Genomic DNA, 20076 nt, shown 5'->3' with positions numbered 1-20076 from the left:
GCGGTAAACGATGAAAAGCAATGGTGGGGGGGGGGGCGAAACCTCAGCCGTGTTGATTAAAAGTATTTTATTTCATGTATACGATAGATTACACGTACATCTTTAACACTGTCACGTACAGATAACGAGGCGTGTGCACACAGAGGCCATGCCCAGCCTGAGCAGGAAGGGGAAGCTAAACGCGGCAACGCTTCTCTCTCTCGCTCTCGGTCGCAGTCCCATTCTCCGTCGCTCTCTTTAAATATGCATCGGCTCCGATGACTACACAAAGAGGGCCCCCCCCGCTCGTGACAGAAAGCAACACGCACGTCGCGACCGTGAGATTGACCACGCTCGAACGTGCATTGTTTTTCCACGGGGCCCCGCGTCTCCAATTCAAAAATAAACACTTTCACAGAACACCCGCGCACGGCTGTCGATCCTCAAAGATGTCGTTTTCAAAGTCCTCTCCACACACAGAAAAGCCATTCCCATGGCAAGATCTGAACAGAGGGCAAGGCTGGTGGGAAGTGTCCCGGAATAATAGGAGCACAGCAAGCAAATGGCCACAACTCTGCAAGCAGCGGCAGAAGCGTTCTGGAGCGAGGCTGCTGGGGAGGTCAACAGAGCGCCGACCCCCTTCGTCGACCGACACTGCTGGGTCACAGGTGGCACCGGCCATGCTGATGGCATCGCGTGGCCAGCGTCCTCATGCCACGAGCCGTGGCTTTAAAACTCTCCTCCGTGTGACACGAGCCTTGCCCGTTGGGGTGACAAAGGCTAAAGAACAGGTGATCAGATGCAATGTCCGCTTCACCTGCCTTGCCCCCCAAGGACCCCCCCCTCATGTGTTGGAAATCGGCACTGGAGCAAATTTAATGACCGCTCTGGCATGGCACTCGCCGGCCAAAGGACACATCTCCACAAACAGCCTTTCCCTCTGCCCCAGGGGAATGCCTCGCGATACACGCTGGCTATTTATACCTGTGAACTGTAATATGTTTACATATATATTTATCTTTATATATTCGGAATTACAGCGGCTTTCAAACTATACGGCACAGCGAGCTGTTGATGTATCACACGCAAAGCGCTAAATGCATAGGAAGCTTACACAAGCAAGTCCTACCACGTGGTTTATAATTCAACATAAGCTTTTCTAAATTGAACATTTTTTTGGCTCTTTTTCCAGAGTTTCAATATAAAATATAGTAAAATAATAAATAATTATGTAAAAAATAAAATATCACATTCATAATGAACAAGCGGATTCACCTTTCCACAACCAACCAGTTTGAATGAACTGCCGAGCTCAGCAGTGCGACAACCCCAAGATCTTTCACGACGGCAGAACGGCAAATTAACAAATAAATAACGAAAAGTTCCTCAAGTGAAAAACACAAACAGGAGCTCATAAAGCGCAGCGTTCTGACGAGAAATCCGCACATTAAGGAACTCCCATTCGTCCTTTCCAATCCTTCAAAGTTTGGCACGACACATGAATCAAATCACAAATAAAAACGCATTTACACAGTTGCCCTGCCCAGGGAGTGGCAATGCACATGCAGCATGCTGGCCCCGTGCCACGGCTTGCCAGGCCTCGTTGCAGAGAGGCCACGTTCATAGATCCTGGCTGGTCATGGGAACGGGAGTCTAAACGGTTCTAAACCCGCACGGTAATCCTACACTGTGGAACTCGACAGCGTGCGACCGACGGCAGACCGGAATGATTGTACTTGTAGCGAATGTGAGCATCTCATTACGTAGGGGTCTCGACTGCCGTAACCGTGCGATGTGTCGAAAGCACATTAACACCACTCACGTAATTAACGTCAGGCTTTTACACAGATGGCTGCTTTGCTGATGCGTGTGTGCGCGTGCTCGCATTTGTGTACACCTGCGTGCGTATGAATGAATCGCTAAGTATTCACAAACTCACCGACTAAATATTAAGCCTGTCGCTTTGACAATATATTAACTACAGATTTATTTTTTTAATGTCATGTGAGCATTCTGAGTAATCTTTACAATTAGTATAGCGGCAAGAGCCCACTATCATATGGACCAAGACAATGTAACAGCACCAAACTGGTCTACTTTTTTACGTACACATTATTTACAGGGGGGAAAACACAACAAACAAAATCATCCATTCGTGTTCATCTCAAGAAAAACGGACCGCAGTCAAATGGCAAATGGGACAACAGCAACAAGATGAGTGAATTGAACAAACACCTTTTTCCCTTCTAACCGCCACAAATACTGCCGCATTTCGGCAGGCGCCACAGTACTTTGCGGTTTTGAGCAAGCAGCAACAAAAAAAACATTTTCTTTGCGACTTCCCTCCGCCTGACAAACATTAACTTCTAACCGCAGTAAAAATTGCTTCATCCTTGAGGTTTAGGCCAATTGGGACGAGCTGTGAAGCTGCAAGTCCCCACTTGCTTTGCACAAACAGCGGTTGTTTGCGGGAAGTAGATAATGCGCTAGCGACCCACGCACGCACGCACACACAGTCACCAGAAGCCACCGCCAACTCACAAAGGCATGGATATGAGCAGCCATGCGTGTGCTCAACACACTTGCCTAAAACAAAGGCGGCTATACCATGCAGCACATTAGCACTGTCAACGCACCCAACGAGGCCGCCTACGAGTGCGCATGCGGCGTGTGGTGTCGTCACGCCCGAGATATAGTGTGCTTCGACAAATCAAATACTGCAGGAAAATCGTGACAAAACGGAATTGTCCTAAGTTTGATATAACAGGCTTCAAATAATATAATTCGGCATCAATATACTGCTGGGTAAAACGAGACAAGAAAAATAAAAGTGGTTACTAATTGTAATTAAAGTAAATTATTTAACTGTATACCAGTGGTCCTTTGATCGGCACGATAACCTCTCGCTGCGAGCGAGGTTACCGAGCGCACGACGCACGAACCAGCCGTTGTTATTCTGCGGTAAAAGCACCGGGGGGGGGAAGGGGGGGGTTACTGCAGAGGCCAGCGGGCCCACCCTCTGAACATTACTGCAGCAGCCCGAGGTACACGTCCGAGTGAACAAAGACAGCGAGGTTGTGATGCAACCCAACTGCAACTACACGTTCTGTCAACGGAATGACGTCCTGACAGGGCACCGGCATCAACTGTAAAATTTTAAACACTGAAAAATTACTTAAAATGTTAATCCGAGTCGAAGAAAATGGTCACATGTTTGTGCTGGCCAGCCTTCATCCAGACAGGTGTTTTTTTTCTGACCAGTTTGTTGGAAGATGTACAAATGTCTGATCTCCACATACTCAGAGACCCCTTGCATTTTTTTTTTACTTGCGCGTCAGTTTTACCAACGTAAAAGTACAGAACCAGACACCCTCTCCCAGCCCTCGCTAAAATCCTTTCACTTTTTATATAAAAGCATAATTGAAATGATACTCGTTAAACGTTAACAAAACCCACGAGCGACTGTGCAGAGCATTGGAGTCAAGTGCTCTGCTGTGTCCTACATCCTAACATCACACACACTGTGCATTACTCGACACACAGAAAAGTGCAGTTGCGACACGTAGTGTTGACGACGTTTCAAATGCGACGCGATTCGACGTGCGGGACGGCCCCTCCTCTCGTACGTACGTTGAACTTCTTTCGCACCGTACGTAGCCAACCGTGCTAAATGGGAGGTACGGGGGGGGGGGAAGGACAATGAACTAAACACAAAAAGCGGTTCCACGCTGCCCCGGCACGGGGCAGCGTGGAACCGCGCGCGCCGAAGCTCGCCCTGCTCTCGCACGCCGCTCAACGGCACGCCAACCCCCTCTCGGCACTGGCGCACGGGCAACCCACAGCATCTGCACAAACCGTCGACGTGTTACGGCGCTTCCGTGGAGAGAACTTTACAGTCATATCAGCAGCAAATTCTGAATAAAATTAGGCAGCAAGATGAGCTTTGTGTAGGAAATTGAAGGACAAAAAAATAAAAAAACGGCAAACGTTAACAGCCATTCTGCCAGAATGTAGTGTTTTTAGTTTGTTTGTTTTGTGAAAAGTGATTTAAACTTCCTCTGAACCAACCTGTGCAGTCAAGGCTCCATCGCAGTGTGGCTACGATTCAAAACCAGTTTGTACCGTCCATGAGGTCAGTGTTTGTTCATCAGGGCTGTGCCATCTGTGATCCACCTTCTTTGAACAGAAAATCCAGCCCAGCAGCAGTCTCGTGGAAATGACATCGCGCAGTCCGCAAAAGTGGCATCTTGCCGGGGACACAACTTGGATGGGGAGTACACATCACTCACCGACACGGGGTGCCGTCACGACGTCACGACGTCACGCCGTGCCCAACAGCCCAAACTTTTTAGGGTGCATGGGATAGGACTGGAAGCGGCAGGAAAGGGCAGGGATCGGGAGAACGGGCCATCAAGGAAAGGGAGGGAACGACGCGGGTGGCGGTGGTTGGGGCGGAACGAGCACGGCAGGGCAGGGGGCGGCAGGAGAGTCAGGGTGTCTGGGCCGCGTGTGGCGGCGCTCGCTTGTATTTGAAGCTGCCCAGGATCGACTGCACCCCCCTCTTGACACTGCAGCCGACACGCCGGGCCACCGACTCCGATGGAGGAGGGGGTGGAATGCGGGCCTTGGCCCCCGTGGGCCGAGCGTCCAGACACTTCTGGTAACGCAGCTGCACGGGCAGGCAAACAGGGAAAAGGGAAGATCGAATTAATGTACGTCGCAGCGAGTGTTTAAATGAAAACACACGCAAGAATACGACTCGAGCAAAGCGAGCTCTAGTTGCCGAGAGACAGCCGCTGCCTGAAAAACGCGTGCATAGACACACACACACGCACGGGGGACGCACAGACGCCACACTCTGTAAAATACGGCATTAGCAAAAGTGAAAGTGTTGCCAGGGGCCCTGGTTGGGCAGCGGCGCTCACCATGCACGCGGCCTGCACGGCCTCGGAAAAGGTGGCGGCGTTGGCCTCGCACCAGAACACGTGGCACTCGAAGCGCTGCGGCCCGGCCGCCATGATGAAGGCGAAGGTGTGCACGTTGCTGCCCACGCCCATGAAGGACAGGTAGCGAATCCTGCACTCGATCACCACGTCCTCTTCCGCCTGCGCCGCACACACAGACGGACGTGCGAGCTTAAAACGGCGATCAACCCCTGCTTGGCCAATGACCTCTTGACGAGATCAGCCACATTTAAGGGCGGTCGGGTCACAGACACATTTTAAATAAATGCCCAAATATATATATGTCTCGAGGTGCAATAGCCTTTCCCAAAGACGCCGTCAATCATGGCTATCTTCTACGTCACTGTCCACAAAAATACTGCAGAACTTTGCATGAGATACTCTCAGATGCATCCAATTGTTAAAATTGCTTATGTACTTCATTCGCTGAATCACCCATATACTACACGACTCTTTAAAATTTGGCATTTCTTCTCCATGCTCAAACGATGGCCAACCAAGCGCCCTTGAGTGGAATATTTGTACCACAAAGGCGCCACACACGTGTAAGCAAAAGTAAAATTGCCTCGACTAATGCACAAGATCCGAGTTTGAACATCGCGGCCGTGACCAACCGGTCTCTCGGTCCTCACCGTCTCCCGGCACACAGTGAGCGTGGCTGACGTGACGTTCACCACGGCGGGCGTCCAGTCCTCCTTGTTAGTGGTGGACATGAGGCTCTCGATGGCACCCTGCAGGATCTCTATGCCTGCTTAGAACCAAGGACATAGCGTGCGCCAATTAACGCACCCGTTAACTTTAAGTGTACGTACATTTACCGCCCTTCCGCCAAACCGCTGCTGGACGAAGGCCTCTTTCCATGCTGTGCAGGTTGTGCCGGTCGTTTGATAACATTTCATCACTCTGGTCATTGTGGGTTGGTGAAGATGGGAAGTAAAGAATTACAGTACAATGGATTATGCTGTACTGCCTTCTGATGTGCATCTTGTAATCCCTGCGGGCAATAAAACCTGTAATGCATTGGGGTTGCTTGTTCAAGAGGACTAACCACAGGCTCAACTTTGCTTAGCTTCTGAGATCTGATATGATTGGGTGCATTACAGATAATTACAAATTCAAATGTCGTTATTTATAATAAATAACTACATTATTAAATAGGCAACCAGCCTCAAAAGTGTGGCTTCAAAGACACGATCATTAATATTATCTGAGTGTTCTTGAACCCGAAATATTGGCCTCCCATGGTGCTTGGAACAATAACGGTTGCGTGTACACATGTAATGGTGGGTGTAGCTGGAAACAGAGTAAACGTTTAACCATCTTAATGGCTGCACTGGCGCAGGTCACTTAGCGTTGAATGCCGCCGCTGCTAGCCTAGAGGTTGTCTCGACGCCTCTCTGAATTAAATGGGTTCAAAAACCCCTAACCTATTTAAGCAGAAGCACTTCTAAATCACTGCGACCCAGCCCTGAAACAAAACACACTGAGGGCTGAGGGGCGATGTGGTATGAGGAGGGGGGCTTCTCCCCACCCCCCACGCCGGCGACCGCCGTGTGACGAGAGTAATGACTGTGGATACATTTAGGGTTCAAGCTGCGGCTCGGTGGTTTGTGCATTGTACCGAGAATCCGGCAACCCGAGTTTAAATTCCCAGGCACGGCTAACAGCAGTGGCGAGTGACATTTGCATTTGTCCAGAAGCCTCAACCCCCCGTCACCAATCCACACTGGCTAGCGAGGTGAAGTATGGTCCAACGCAGCAATTGTTTACACTGCATAGGGAGATCCTCATCCAGACGTGGACTGACAAAGGGCTGTGAATTATTCTTATGCTTTTATATTTAATAACACAATTCTTTACTTTAATTTCAAATGCTTGCTAACTATAATCATCCTGATACTATACACATGAGAAACGGGACACTGGTGTTCTGTTACATAAATACACGGTGGCTCACAACGAGCGCTTTTTTGTTCAACAATAACTTGATATTGTCAAGTGACAACGTACCATTCGGTCTTGCCACGGGCAGGCTGCCCACGTATTGCACTTGGAACTTCTGCACCAGGTCAGTCTTAGGGGTTGGGAAATCTAGTGAGCAGAAACGGCGCACACAGGGAAAACATACAGAGGCAGTCAGCTTTCACCCTCTCAAGAGTGGACCAATCCAAATCCTGGCCTACGGACACACCTCATTGATGATGCTTTTGCAAACCCAATCAATTATGCTCATGACCATTGCTTCCGGAGCAGAAGACCGGGGATTTAAAATGGAACACGCAATCCAAAAACCGTTAGCATTTCATAGATAATTCACAAGGGGGATACAATTGGGGGAAATGTTTTTTTTAAATGCCCAAACCAAACAGGCCCCTGCAGGGGTCCACCGATCACCTGTGGACAGTGGCTGCAGCACAAACATTGAGGAAGGTCTGCCCGAGGTGAAGGCTGCCCTGCTGAGATGTCTCCACCTTCCTTCAGCAGCATTCCCCCATATCGTTGGCAATATTGAACGCTCAGCTGCCCGCGTTGTGCTGAACAAATGCAATGCCAGGATAATTCACAGTTCGGGTAGCTGTGGCACTGAAAATAATGATCCATTATAGAGGTTTTTTTTTGGGTTAGATCGCATAAATATAAATGTGTCATTAAACCCGCCACCACCCGACATAGACAATTAGTAAGGTTTGTCACGTAAACAGAACATGCCAATTCGTCACTAGTACAGCACACCGGTGTGTTGGAGAGCTAAGCCACAACATTTACAATCTGAGTACGACGTTTTGTCAGTAATTACAACTAGCTTCATCAGGCGATAGCCAGATTTGACACATTAATATATTTACGCGAGCTAACTCAAAAAAACCTCTTATGGATGATATTGATCGCGAAAGTCTACGTGTTAAACTGAAAATAATGATATATTTAATCTCTTTTCAGGCAATTGGGGACATTTTGTGAAGGGTTCATCTGAAGTGAGGCGCGAGTGTACACATGCATGTGTGTGCTTAAGCGCCAAACACAGGAAAATGAATGTGCTTTGAATGCAGTTGAACGACGGTAAAACAAGGGAGGGGCTTGTCCTCATTCCGAACATTATTTTATTATAACTATAAATAGCGGGCAAGGAATGAATCATTGATTAATTATAATTGAATTAACTCGGCATACATGCGATGAATTGTGCACGTCACAGTCAAACATTTTCAACTTATGCTAATTATATGACAATGTTTCACCGAGGGGTATTTGAACAAACCAAGGAGAAAACACCAAAAGTCACGGGACAGACAATTCAAATAAGACAATAAAAACAAAAACACTGAGTGTTTAATCTGCGACTCCAAATCAAACGAATTCATCTAAACCAGTTGAGTAGGCGGCTTGCGGGGTAGTGTCAATCTGTTGTGTGCCTAACCATGAGACCATTCGCCGAAGCACGGATGGGGGGGGGGCTAAACGCGGTGTGATGTGCGGAGCTTGGAAGGTGTCCGAGAGTGTGTTTGTATTTCCCAGGGGGGAGTGGGAGGGGATCTCCACAATTTCCGACGTACGTTTTTTTTAAAGGCGTGGGCCATCATTAGCACACTCAATAAGTGGCTTTCCTACTTGGGTGTAGTATGTCAACCAATTAGGACTGTAAATGGTCCACCTTGCTTGTAATAAAGGCAAATAAAACACCTGTGTCGAACTCATATTTTATCTAAGCTGAGATGACGATGAGGCACTCGGAATAAGTAATTGGTTTGATGCGTCCACGAAACTATAAATATTCCACGCACAGTATAGGGCAGGAAATATGCATGTTTTATAAGCACAGCTCTGAAATTTCCAACAAATGCTGACATGAAGACTCGTGGGGGTGGCGGCTAAGAGTAAGTTCTGATAAAAGCACACTACTTCGTATAAAAGCACAGCAGGCCTACTCTAAAGGGCTGTTTATATCCAATTTACACTGTATTTCAATCACCTTCAACTTGACTCCGCATATTTATTCTAAGGATTCTCTGCGAGGTTGCCTAATTTGCGGAGCTGCCGAGCGACGGAGTCTCACCTTGAAGCGGCACATCGGGCGTGCTGTCGTGTTTCTCCAGGGAGGAGGTGGACACGCTGCCCAGTGCCTTGGAGTTCTTCCTCTCGGCCATGATCTGCAGGACAAGCGCAGTACACGAGGGGTCCGTCAGTGGTGGTGGAGACAAAAAGAAAAACGCCTTCCCCCAACCACGGGCGCGCAATTATCTCCAAGGCTGACGGCGCTTAGATGAGATGCCCCCAATTAACACGGAATCCGCGCCGAGCCAAGGAAGGAAGGGCGATGGAGGCTCAACTGTCGAGCAGCAGCTATTAAGATGGCGAGGGTCAACAAAAGGGGAGGTTGTCGACTGTTGCTAAAATAGAGAACCCTTCAGTCAGTTACATTGATTTATTATTGGTCGATTAGAAGAGCTTGATTTAAGGCTCAAGGCTACGTATCTGGGCAAAAAGGTCGTCTCCCAGGGAACGGGGTCGCAGGACGAGCAAGGGGTGGGGGGGGGGGAGGAATTCATCTGTCTAGCACGGCCAACCCAATTCTGCTGCTGCCTCCACCAGCGCAGTGAAACTGACGGCCTAAGAGCCGTAGAAGTGAGCATTGCCCCCCCCCCCTTCAGTTACCCAGGAGGGGAAGGGACGTGACGGTTAAAAGTAGACCGACGTGCTGTCCGAGCCCTTTGTGTGTAAGGGACAATCTCGACCGTTCAGGGTCACCTTCCTGTTGACCGTGGCACAGTGGCTCGGAGAGAGTGCGTAATTAAACCGTCCGAGAGCAACCTCGCACTGAATATAAATAATGACTAAATAAATATTTACGTGCAGCAATGCTTCGAAAGATAGAGGTCTTTCAACATTTTAGTAATTTTACAAGTTTCATTCTTCTTTACCGTGAGAGGTATATTGTGCCAAGTGAATTGGTATTATCATATTTGACTCCAATTAAAGGTAAGTGGAATATGTTAAAGTGAGAAAAACGAGGTATTTTTGGTTCTTCGTGAATGCCGTTGACACACAGTATGGATGTTAAACTTCTTTCGCACCGTATGAAGCAAACCGTGCTAATTGGAGGTGCGGGGAAATAATATCCTGTGTGTTGCACATGCCACGAGTACAACGCCAACTACCCGTAAGGTCACATAACCAAAAATGTGCCAAATCTCGCGCGACCTCGGAAGGACTGACCGACACGTGCGAGTGTATGGACGAGTGAGAACCAAGGCTTGCTGCTGATAGGTGGATTTTTTTTCTTTCTACGAGTTATCCAGTTTCGTCTCGTATGCCAATTTCTCATAAATTTAATTGGCCAAATATCGCAATGCAGGAACCTCCTGGACAGCGAGTTTGAGACAGTGAGGCTTTGTTGGGTACATAAACGGCATTATTATTACTGGGGGTGGAGCGGTGGGAGGAGGGCGCACTGGTTCAGCACAGTGCTGTGAATTCGAGGACATGAGTTTGATTGCCGGCCATGGCTAACACCAGCGGTCAGTATCTGAACAGGCACTGGGCCCTCCCTTCACCAACTTGCACATACCATTGTGGCAAATCGTGGCCATACAACCGTCATGTAGTTATGGAATCACAAGACTTTAAGTTATTCGTATTTATAATTAGGCTTTACAATGCACTGCCCTTCCTTGCTAGTCAATGCATGAGCTGCCGAGTATGTTTTTTTGTATGCGCCTTTATGATCGGAATATAATGAGCGGCAGCTGGGAACACAATTAATTCATCGAGGGGCAACATTAAGCATGCATATGCATCCATCCACTATATTGCCTCACATTATTTTATACATGGCAATGTCTCTCCTATAACAGCAACAATTCAACACAGCCCCTTAAAAAACACAGCCTCTGCGTGTGCATTCATGCTTTTAACGCTGCTAATGTCAAAGCAAAACAATTACCACAAATTTTTACATTCGGGTTGAGCCCAAGCAATTAAAGTTTGTTGTTTCACGAATTTATTTATTCCCAAAAGCATTGCTCGCGCTATTGCAAAGGCGAGGGGAGAGGCGCAATCGTTGTGAGAAGGAGAGGGAGAGAGAGGGCGGTGTGCGATTTGGGAGTGAGGCGCCACTCGAGTGTCTGGGCTCGCTCACCTTGGAGCAAATCTCGTGCAGGCTGGTGGCGATAGCCTTGGCGGGAGTGTCGCAGCGGAACACGTGACACTTGAGCACCCTCGTGAGCTTGTCTCGGGCCACATATGCAAAGTCCCTTTGGGGAAAAATACGCACGGCGTCCATGCTTTATGCGTCGCGTGTACACGCACGCACACACACACACGAAGGCTCATGCGTACCTTGCGTCAATTTATGAAGAAACTTCCGATGTAAATAAGGGAGCGACTGAATGAGATGATGAATTTGTACGGCAACTTACCAAGCATCACGTGTACGTTGCCACAAACACTGGCTTTACTGAATGGCTGTGATCGCTTACAAAATGTTTTTTTCATTTTTACAAAACTAAAATCAAACAAAAAATATAATACAAATAGAAGTAATAAAAACAAAGCATTTTTAGACCGGGCCAACTTTCGCAGAGTTCTCTGGCCAACTTCATCCTTGGCACAAAGTCGTGAAGGTGAAATCACGGGTTTGGCAGTTGGCATCAAATGGGTCTGAAAATGCAGCGCACGTGCAGCGCACATGGAGGAGGGATGAGGAACGGCGACGGTAAATGGCGCGTGTGATGGTGGCAGCGAGCCGAGCGCTGGCTCGCCGTGAGTTCGGAAGACAGCAAGCGATGTGGCAGCATGGCATGGGCCATGGCAATGGACTTGGATGGGGTTTTGCCTTGTGTTGCAACGCAGCTGTGTTAAAACCATTCCATGTGGTGTAAACATTCTTTTCGTACACCACTTTAACTTCACGGCCCTCTTTTATTTTATAGATATTTTGTTACCTCTCACTGCATCCACAAGGGTCACGGCATGAGGAATTTTATGAGAAGAGAGTAATGAAATACACAAAAAGATTCACAAGGTCAGCTTCTACTCTAGTTTTTGTTATAGTTTTTAAGTCAGCTTGACTGTAACATCACCACTTTGCAAGTGTGTTTTACACAATGTTCTTTATCCATTAATGCCACACGAGGTATATTAGTAACACGCCAAGGAAGGCATACATCACATTCAAACCCATATCTGATATTTTACATGCTAAGTGTGCAGTGCATAGACGTGATCACAAGCAGTGAAACTTTTTTCCCTGCTCACAATTGAATGACATGCCACGGATTCAGCATCGCAATCACTCAAGGATTAATTTTGTTAAATACATATAGCGTGGGTGGTGTGTAGCAGCCTCTAGTGGCTACAGAGGTTACAAAGCAATTACATACAATGTTTGTGAATAAAAAAATAATACATTCTTACACCAACAATTAAGAATTGATTGATAGAATTATCTTTACGTTCCACATCACGCTCACACAAAATGTTAAACTTGCACATCACTACATTAAAGAAGAGAGAAAACAACCCTTCACCCTAACTGCAACAATTAAAACGGTGTTCCACGAACAGCAGGGCAATTAGGCATCGCCGAAGAAGTACGACAAGCTGCGAGGACTCAATGTGCCGTAAACAATCTAAACAAATGTCCCCGACACGGCCGCTCGGTGTACAGGGTGGGGGTGGGAAGCCTTGGCCACGACGATTTTCTCAGGGGCTGCGCAGCCTCTAATTCATCACTCCGCCTGACAGGAGGGAGCCACCAAACTCATAACTGGGCTAAGTGCCTCATTCACATGCAACGAGACGATCCGCGGGAAAGCGCTGCCAGCAACCTTCATTGCCCAGCCATCGAGCGTCAACAGAAGCATCCGGGCGGGATTCACGCGAAGCGACCGGGGCGCTTGTCACCGACGTGGAGAAGGTGGACCCTAGTCCCTTTTGGAATATTTTAATGGCAGGCAAGCTGCACGGCCGCGATAACGACGTACACAGGGTGGGTGACAGTTGTCTTCAAAGGGAGGCGGAAAAAAAAATATCAAATCGCACAACCAGATTCAACAAGCTGCCATCGCCCCCCACACGGTAAACCAAAAACAACCCTCTACATATAACCATTACTTTAGCGCAATCAAATTTATTTGTACAATGGAAAGTGCTTACCAACATAGTGTGGAAAATTACAGCCTGGCGTGTGGCAGCCTGCAGGTTCCAACAGAGGGTGGTGTGATAAAGACGGCGTGCAGCGGAAAATTGCCATGCGGCGTGGGCGGCATCACCTCGTGGGCGTGTACACCACCGGGTTGTCCGTGCCGTGCTCGGCACCCTCCGCTGCCTCCCCGCGGCCCTGCCAATGTTTCCTTCGCTGCCGAAATTATTTTTTTAGCCTTTAGCCAACAACAAGTGCACACCCACAAACGGGCTGGGCACGGTACTCGTGGTCGAGTGCGGAGGTCTGAATACTCACAAATGCGAGAGAACGATCCAGGCGTAGTAGAAGGCAGCGTGTGCACACGCCACCCCCACCCCGTCTCTCTCTCTCTCTCTACACCCCCCTGCCCCCCGTCGTGCCTTCCTCCTCCCACTGAAATTTCAAGGGAGCAGCAGCCGTCCGCATGTGTGTGCGCAGAGGGCACGGAACGCACCACGCTAGAGATGCGCTGCTCGCTGGCTGGAACGCGGAGGGTGTACGGGAATGCCCGAAGGTTTTCTATCTGATCAGGGAGGGGGGGGGCTTGCTGCTGGTGGTGGTCGGCAAGATTGTAAATCCAAAATGCTGATATAGGCATGTTTTGAGGCGGGCGTGATTAAATGATGAAAAAAAACCCCGCTGCGCTACAGATCTCTGAAAACCTCAAGACCTTGGTCTGAAGAGAGATTCATGAGTCAGTCAAACGCTCTTAAAAAGAATGTAACCCTTCAGACAGTTGGTGACAAATGTAATCTGTATAAATAAATGTTAAGTGCAGACTCTTTGCTTTGTCCAGTTGGGTAAATTGCGGTGCAATCCATACAAAACGACAACAGTGCATGTAGTGATGTTTTTTGTGTTTAGTTCAGGTGTCCTTCTCCCGCACCTCCGATAAGCACGGTTGGCTACGTACGGTGCGAAAGAAGTTCAACACACATACGTAGATACGTACGCCCCTCGCAGGAACCTAAATCATGATTGGCCACTGAGCAGCATCAGGGCTCTCTCTCACGACCACTATACATCACACGGAGGAATTAGACGAAATAAATTGGGCTCATCCACAGACATGTCGCGGTGACCTTGGCAAATTACATCGTGCAAGGGTACGGTGACGGAAATAGAGGTCACGACATTTCCACTTCTCCAGACAGAGATGGGGGGGGGTAGAAAGAGTTAGTGGAGAGGGTGGGGGGAGAGGGTGAGTGAGATGTTACATGGAATTTAATGTACAAACCCTGCAGCTTTCACTTGAGGTGCATGCATGGGTCTGGTCTCTTTCAGACGTGATCTCACATTTGTTTTGTGTCTCGTTCACGTGCTTTACCACGTTCTTTTGGAGGAAAAAAATATTATCCGTAAAACTAAAAAAACGTTGACAATAATAGAAAGAAAAACTATTGAAGATAGCGGTAAAGAGCAACCAACCGTGCATTTAAATGATATGCATCCAGTCTTATCCGAATCAACCATGCGTGATTCACTCGGCCTCTGCAACAGTCTGAGCTGCCATGTTCATGAGCCATGCCCCACTCAAGCAAGAGACATCAGCACAGGCCTCGTAATTAATTTAAAACTGCGAACAAAATGTGGGCGTTCAGGACAGTGCAGTCACACCAAGGGATTTTAGCAAAAAAAGAAGAAAAACTCTTTGGTTGAAATAAACAACGATATATATTTAGGGCCTGCGGGGGGTAATAAAAAAAATCAAGGAAAAAAAATATTTCAGCCGGAAAATTAAACAGCACATCAACATGTTCCCGTCTTACCCGCATCAGTGCACAATACCTGTGGTCAATGGGAAACCAATGTACCCACTAAACGTCACGGCAATAACTGTCAGTGTATCGCTGAAGGTTAAAGAATGAGGAATTTATTACACCGCAAGAGCGTGGCTGCCTTCACAAAAATTAATTAGTCGACTGAAAAAAAGGAGAGACAGTTTCCCTTATTAACCTGCGAGCTTCGCTCAACTCTACCAGAAGGTCTCAGCCGGAGGTGAACATTTTACATTCCTGCAGCAGACCCGCACGTCCACCAGGAACACCACAGCGGTGACTACCCAAACAGCTCCTCTCACCAGGGGGAGCTCACTTCACCGAGCCCAGAGGGACGCGACGAGCTACAGGGCGCAAACGTTGATGAAGGAGTGAATGTAGAAAATTCATACCCACAGCCACCCAAATGCTCAAAAGCCAAACAGTGTTTGTCATGCTTTCAGAAATAAATTTGTGCCAGGTAAATTAATGTTTTGACATGTTTCTACCTCGGCTACTCAACTTGTATTGTTCTCATCGCTGAAAATATCCGTTTAAGATAATAAACGATACTTTTAATAAAGTAGTAAATTACACACATTAACTCGTGTTATCCGCAGCTCTGTTTTTTCTAAACACACACTCGACAAATACATCAACCATCACGAAGAAGATCCCATCAACACTCACACATTCAAAATATAGTAGTAAACTGTATATACTCGCACGCATAACAAAAATTTACCGGACTTACAAAAATATCCAAAAGAGGATAGGACACTTACGAGAGTGTGGAGCTTCTGAGTTTAGTGTCCAACTATGGACAGAGTTAAGGACGAGTTGTCTGCGTGTAGGGGGGGGGGGGATGAGAGGGGGGGGGCTCACCGGCCATTGTCGCGCCCGACGCCCCATACACGGATGCTGACGATGGGCTGAGAGTGCAGCACCGAGCGGTCCATGGGATCCACCAGGTCGAGCATGTCGTTCTCCAGCACTAGGAACATGTCCTTGCCCTGTTGGTGGGGGAAATATCGCAGTCGGGGGGGGGGAGGTCAGGGAAAGAGAGGCAATGTGAGGAAGTCCTGGATACAAGGCTGCATGTGGAAGTGGTCAGGATGACATTTCTGAGACGGAGGTGAATCATTATTCTTCCTGACATTATTGCCACTAGCGTCGAGTCCTGCCTCTGTCCTGGGTTATTTTCACGTCCACTCCACATTAATTTACATGCTGACGATTCACTGCTTGGGATTAACTCTTTCTTGGGCTTGCTTCTCGGTATCCGCCCTGGTGCTTTTCATTTGTTCACCACCTCCATTGCTCTCTCCTCACCACACGTCCTAGCCTTGCGATTCAACATCCCTTCAGCTTGTCCGAGCTCACCACCACTCTTGCTTTCTTTCTCGTTTGTGACCCAATCCAGTCTCGAGATCCCTGAGATCCATTTCATCATTCCTCCTCTGGTGAACAACATCTGCTCCTCCCTCGTCCAACAATCACACTCGTATGTCTTAACACTGTTTCTGCAACTCCCCCTTTCAACCATATTAGAATGATTAAAGTAGGCAAAATAATGATATATTTATGTACAGAAGCTCCCAAGCGAGGAATGCACCCTGCCGCCTGCCAGTGCGCATTCCTCTTGCTTCGCTGCACTTTTTATGGGGGGGGGGAAGAACTTTAGGAATGTCTTATCTGTAGTTTGACCAAAAAACTTCACAATGCTTCTCGTTTGCCTGGTTGAACGTGGGGGAGGGCATAGATGTGGGAGCGTAAAAGAAAAGCAACAAACAACGACCTTTGCTGCACTGCCCACGGTGTAAATGCAAGCCATGCATTTTGTGTTTTGTTTGTGTTCAGGTGCATTAGTCTGGCTCCTCCAATGCATCGTGAGATATTAGGTCAAAACAAGGATAGGTCCTGAAATGCTGTTCACATAGAAGACACACTTTTACATGGAAAGGAGAGCTATTTTGAGCCCACGTTTAATAATGGAGTGTGCCATTTGTAAAATATTGAAAGATTTTTTTTGTTGTATTCGGTCGAGAAAATGCAGATTGATAAAACACGTTCCTTCGAAGTGGGCAGGTAGGAACTTGGTTGGACAGCGCATTCGTGCACGACAGACACATATGCACGACAGACAGACAAATAATCCCTGGTGGGCAGTGTGGAACCTGTTGTTCCTACCTGTATAACTCGTCGCTTCCCACAAACAATTTGCAGTATTTGAAAAAGATAAACAAGTAGTCTGGCGTACAGTCGTCTGTTACATTGACCTCAGGTGTTGCTGCAGCGGTAAGGGGGTTTATCATCAAATAGGCTGTGCTTCACACGGCACCAATTTGAAGTGGAGCCTCAAATTCTCAAGAAAAAATATTTTGCAAACAACATCATGCAAACACAAATTCTCACCGGAAACGACAATGATGATGTTAATGTACAACTGCTTCCAACATTGCAACCCCATAGTTGTAAACACGAAGCAAGTACATTTTATACCATCAGTACGACGTGAACCGTTTTGCAGCCCATTTATAATCAGCCTAATGAGCATTATTATTTTCTGCAAGCTAGTAAACACATTGATGACCGGAAACAAACTTAAAATTCTAATGGGTTAAGAACACATTTTTTATTGCCAAAGTAGTGTCTTGTCCATGCCCGTTCCCTGCAGTGTGTTAATTAAGTGTAAATTTGGCCAGCTGGCATCTAATTTTCACACTTGCCCAACACCAATGGCACTCATCTCTTTAGTGGCCTCTCCTTCCTCTGCAATCGTCAGAATGTCAATCGTTAATGACTCGCAGGTCGAACGCAGTCCCGAAAGGCTAGGCAAGGCTGCTCGCCACACAAATCTTTTTCAACAGCACACTTGTGTTACGCGAAAATCCTTATACACACTTAAAATTTATACTTCCAGATTGCAAAATTGTGCAGGCATTCGGCATCAAGAGACAGACTAATGGCTGCAGTGGATTACACCACAAAACTGGAATTGCTTAATTCAGTTAATAGGCATGGAGTTTAATGCATCCCTTGGCTCCTAGAAAGGAATGCCAACCCCTTGGCCCAGATGCCCCGAGTGAGGCACAGTTAGTCGAGGCGGAGTGCGACGACGTCACGTTCGCCGCACAACGTTGTGCCGAGTGGCTTGCGCGTGCATTGCACGGACATCCATTCGTTACATTTACGATCATCATATGCCCATTCATTTTTTACGAGACCTAAACATTTCTTTCCTCTGCAAATGTGCAAAATTTTGTCGTGCAATAAATCAACGCGTACCCCCGGTTGCTTTAATGCATTTTTAAATAGCGCATGCTGCAGGTGAAATGGAGGTCTGTCACATGCATGTGTATATATTTTATCGGCTATTTCGTGTGGTTATTTCTATTTAAATTCGAGCTATTCCACTGTGGCTGCCATTGTGTGCACCAGAGTCAGAATGCATTTTTTTTTCTACAAATGAAATCGAACACGAGTACCGCACACAAACATGTCAACAAAATAACGCATCGCTCAGCCATGCAATTACAAGCACAAACACTGCACATGCATTTAACCGCAACAACGATTCCACTATTACATGAACAAGAAGCATGGCTTAATTATCAATGGGCGCGCACACAAGGTACGCCAGTGCTGACCTCGCCCCAGATGCCAGCCGTGTCGCGGATGTCATTCTTGCGATACGAGAGCTGGCGGATGCAGTTGTTGACAGCCACGCTGCTCTTGCCTGGCACCAGGTCCTCCTCGGACATCTCCACCCAGCCCAGCGAGCGGACCGCGAAGCACTGCGCCAGCATCACCGGGGGGAACACGCTTCAAGTCAGCAGCAGCAGCACCGGCACAACACGAAGTCCAAAAATCGCGGGCAGGCGACAACCATGGCAAGTGCGTGCAGAGAGGAGGGGGGGGGGGCGGTGTTCTACGTTTGTTCTATTATTAATTCAATGCTAGATGGGTCAAGAAGTCAGCGCTTTCAAGTACAGCAGCTTTTGTTCCCAGGCAGCAAGGTGGAACAGCTGACATCACGAGCAAAAAGAGACACAGCACTGCCCTCCTGTGGTCACGGTGCATGACGTACTCCCAAAAGCGCAACCATGCGAATGAACACTATCGATCGGTCCGTCTGCTTAGCACCCGGGTCCATCAGTGCAGACGGCTGGCAGCAGTAGAAACGGCACATTTGCTCAAAGTATTTTAGCACAAATGTAGATTCACATTTAAAAAAAATCGAGAGTGAGCATGCCAACGTAACCTTATTCCACTCAAGATTTTGAAAAATGTGTTCATTTGTTTACATATTTATTTTAACCAATGCACGGTCAAATCGTAACATTTGACATGCGTATCACAAAAGGTCAACTTAATTAACGTGAGAGGTAAGCACCTTCGATTCTGGATCACTAACGATGTTCTCCTTTCCATCCTCAAGCTCCTGCTGCTTCGCGTGTCTGCAAGTGAAACAGAGCCACTCATGTGAACACCCACGCCCTTTAGGATGATGGGCATGAGCACCGAGATATTCAGCTCCGCAGGGCATGCCCACGCAACCTCTGCATTCAAGTTTTCTCCTTCACAACCACGATCTTCTCTTGGATACATCAATCGTGCAGTTTCCTGTGGAGGGTTAGAAGATAACCAGGGACAGTAACAACGTAAAGTACATCTATCGCTAAGCTCATCTGTCCACACAACCAGATAACCGTTGGATAGGCCAAAGATAGCTTTGCATGCGAATGCATAGCACAAAGTCCACCATGCTGCTCGTGTACATCAGTATAAGTCACCTGTATTTGCATTGAGGATTCCCATAAATAAAGCTCCCGGAACCCTATGCCACTCCTCGAGTGTCAGTGCAACTCAGTTCCAGGACAAAATAACAAAAATAATTATAATAAAAACAATAACAATCACGTTTATTTGCCCAACCCCATAGTTCAAGAGACAACGTCACGAGGCTTAGGCCAGTGGCGACGCTTGAGTGTAGAGGAGCCGGTGACTTTTGGTCCGAGTCCCCAAGGCTACGCGAAACAATTATATATTTTTTTAATGTTTTTGGAACATTTTGTGAGATGGGACACAGCAAAGGTCATCTAGCAGAGCATTCCAGACCGATGGAGAGGCTACTCGAGTTGGTCTGGAAGCCGTTATGGTTCTGGTTGACGGAAACACAAGCAAGGATTTG

The 20076-nt window shown here is 47.5% G+C and overlaps 1 protein-coding gene across 10 annotated transcripts in view; it reads right to left on the bottom strand.

The window, feature by feature from the left end:
* Positions 1-3995: 3995 nt before the first annotated feature.
* Positions 3996-20076, bottom strand: part of LOC144936246 (amyloid beta precursor protein binding family B member 2-like) — a 54344-nt gene continuing 38263 nt past the window's right edge. For 7 of the 10 annotated variants that reach the window (XM_078863282.1, XM_078863287.1, XM_078863289.1 and 4 more), the window contains 9 exons: positions 19279-19342; positions 18533-18679; positions 15768-15895; positions 11080-11194; positions 8998-9091; positions 6954-7034; positions 5576-5694; positions 4905-5084; positions 3996-4648 (listed from right to left, as the gene is read on the bottom strand). In XM_078863282.1, coding sequence (XP_078719408.1) covers positions 4469-4648; positions 4905-5084; positions 5576-5694; positions 6954-7034; positions 8998-9091; positions 11080-11194; positions 15768-15895; positions 18533-18679; positions 19279-19342 — 1108 coding nt within the window. In that variant the 3' untranslated portion in view covers positions 3996-4468. The remainder of the gene's footprint in view (positions 4649-4904; positions 5085-5575; positions 5695-6953; positions 7035-8997; positions 9092-11079; positions 11195-15767; positions 15896-18532; positions 18680-19278; positions 19343-20076) is intronic. The other 3 variants (XM_078863286.1, XM_078863288.1, XM_078863291.1) reach the window with 1 other exon arrangement.

Source organism: Lampetra fluviatilis, chromosome 15, assembly GCF_964198595.1.
Source record: "Lampetra fluviatilis chromosome 15, kcLamFluv1.1, whole genome shotgun sequence".
Classification (NCBI taxonomy): Eukaryota; Metazoa; Chordata; class Hyperoartia; order Petromyzontiformes; family Petromyzontidae; genus Lampetra; species Lampetra fluviatilis.
The sequence above is the reverse complement of the archived record's forward strand: the minus strand, read 5'-3'. Positions and strand labels throughout refer to the sequence as shown.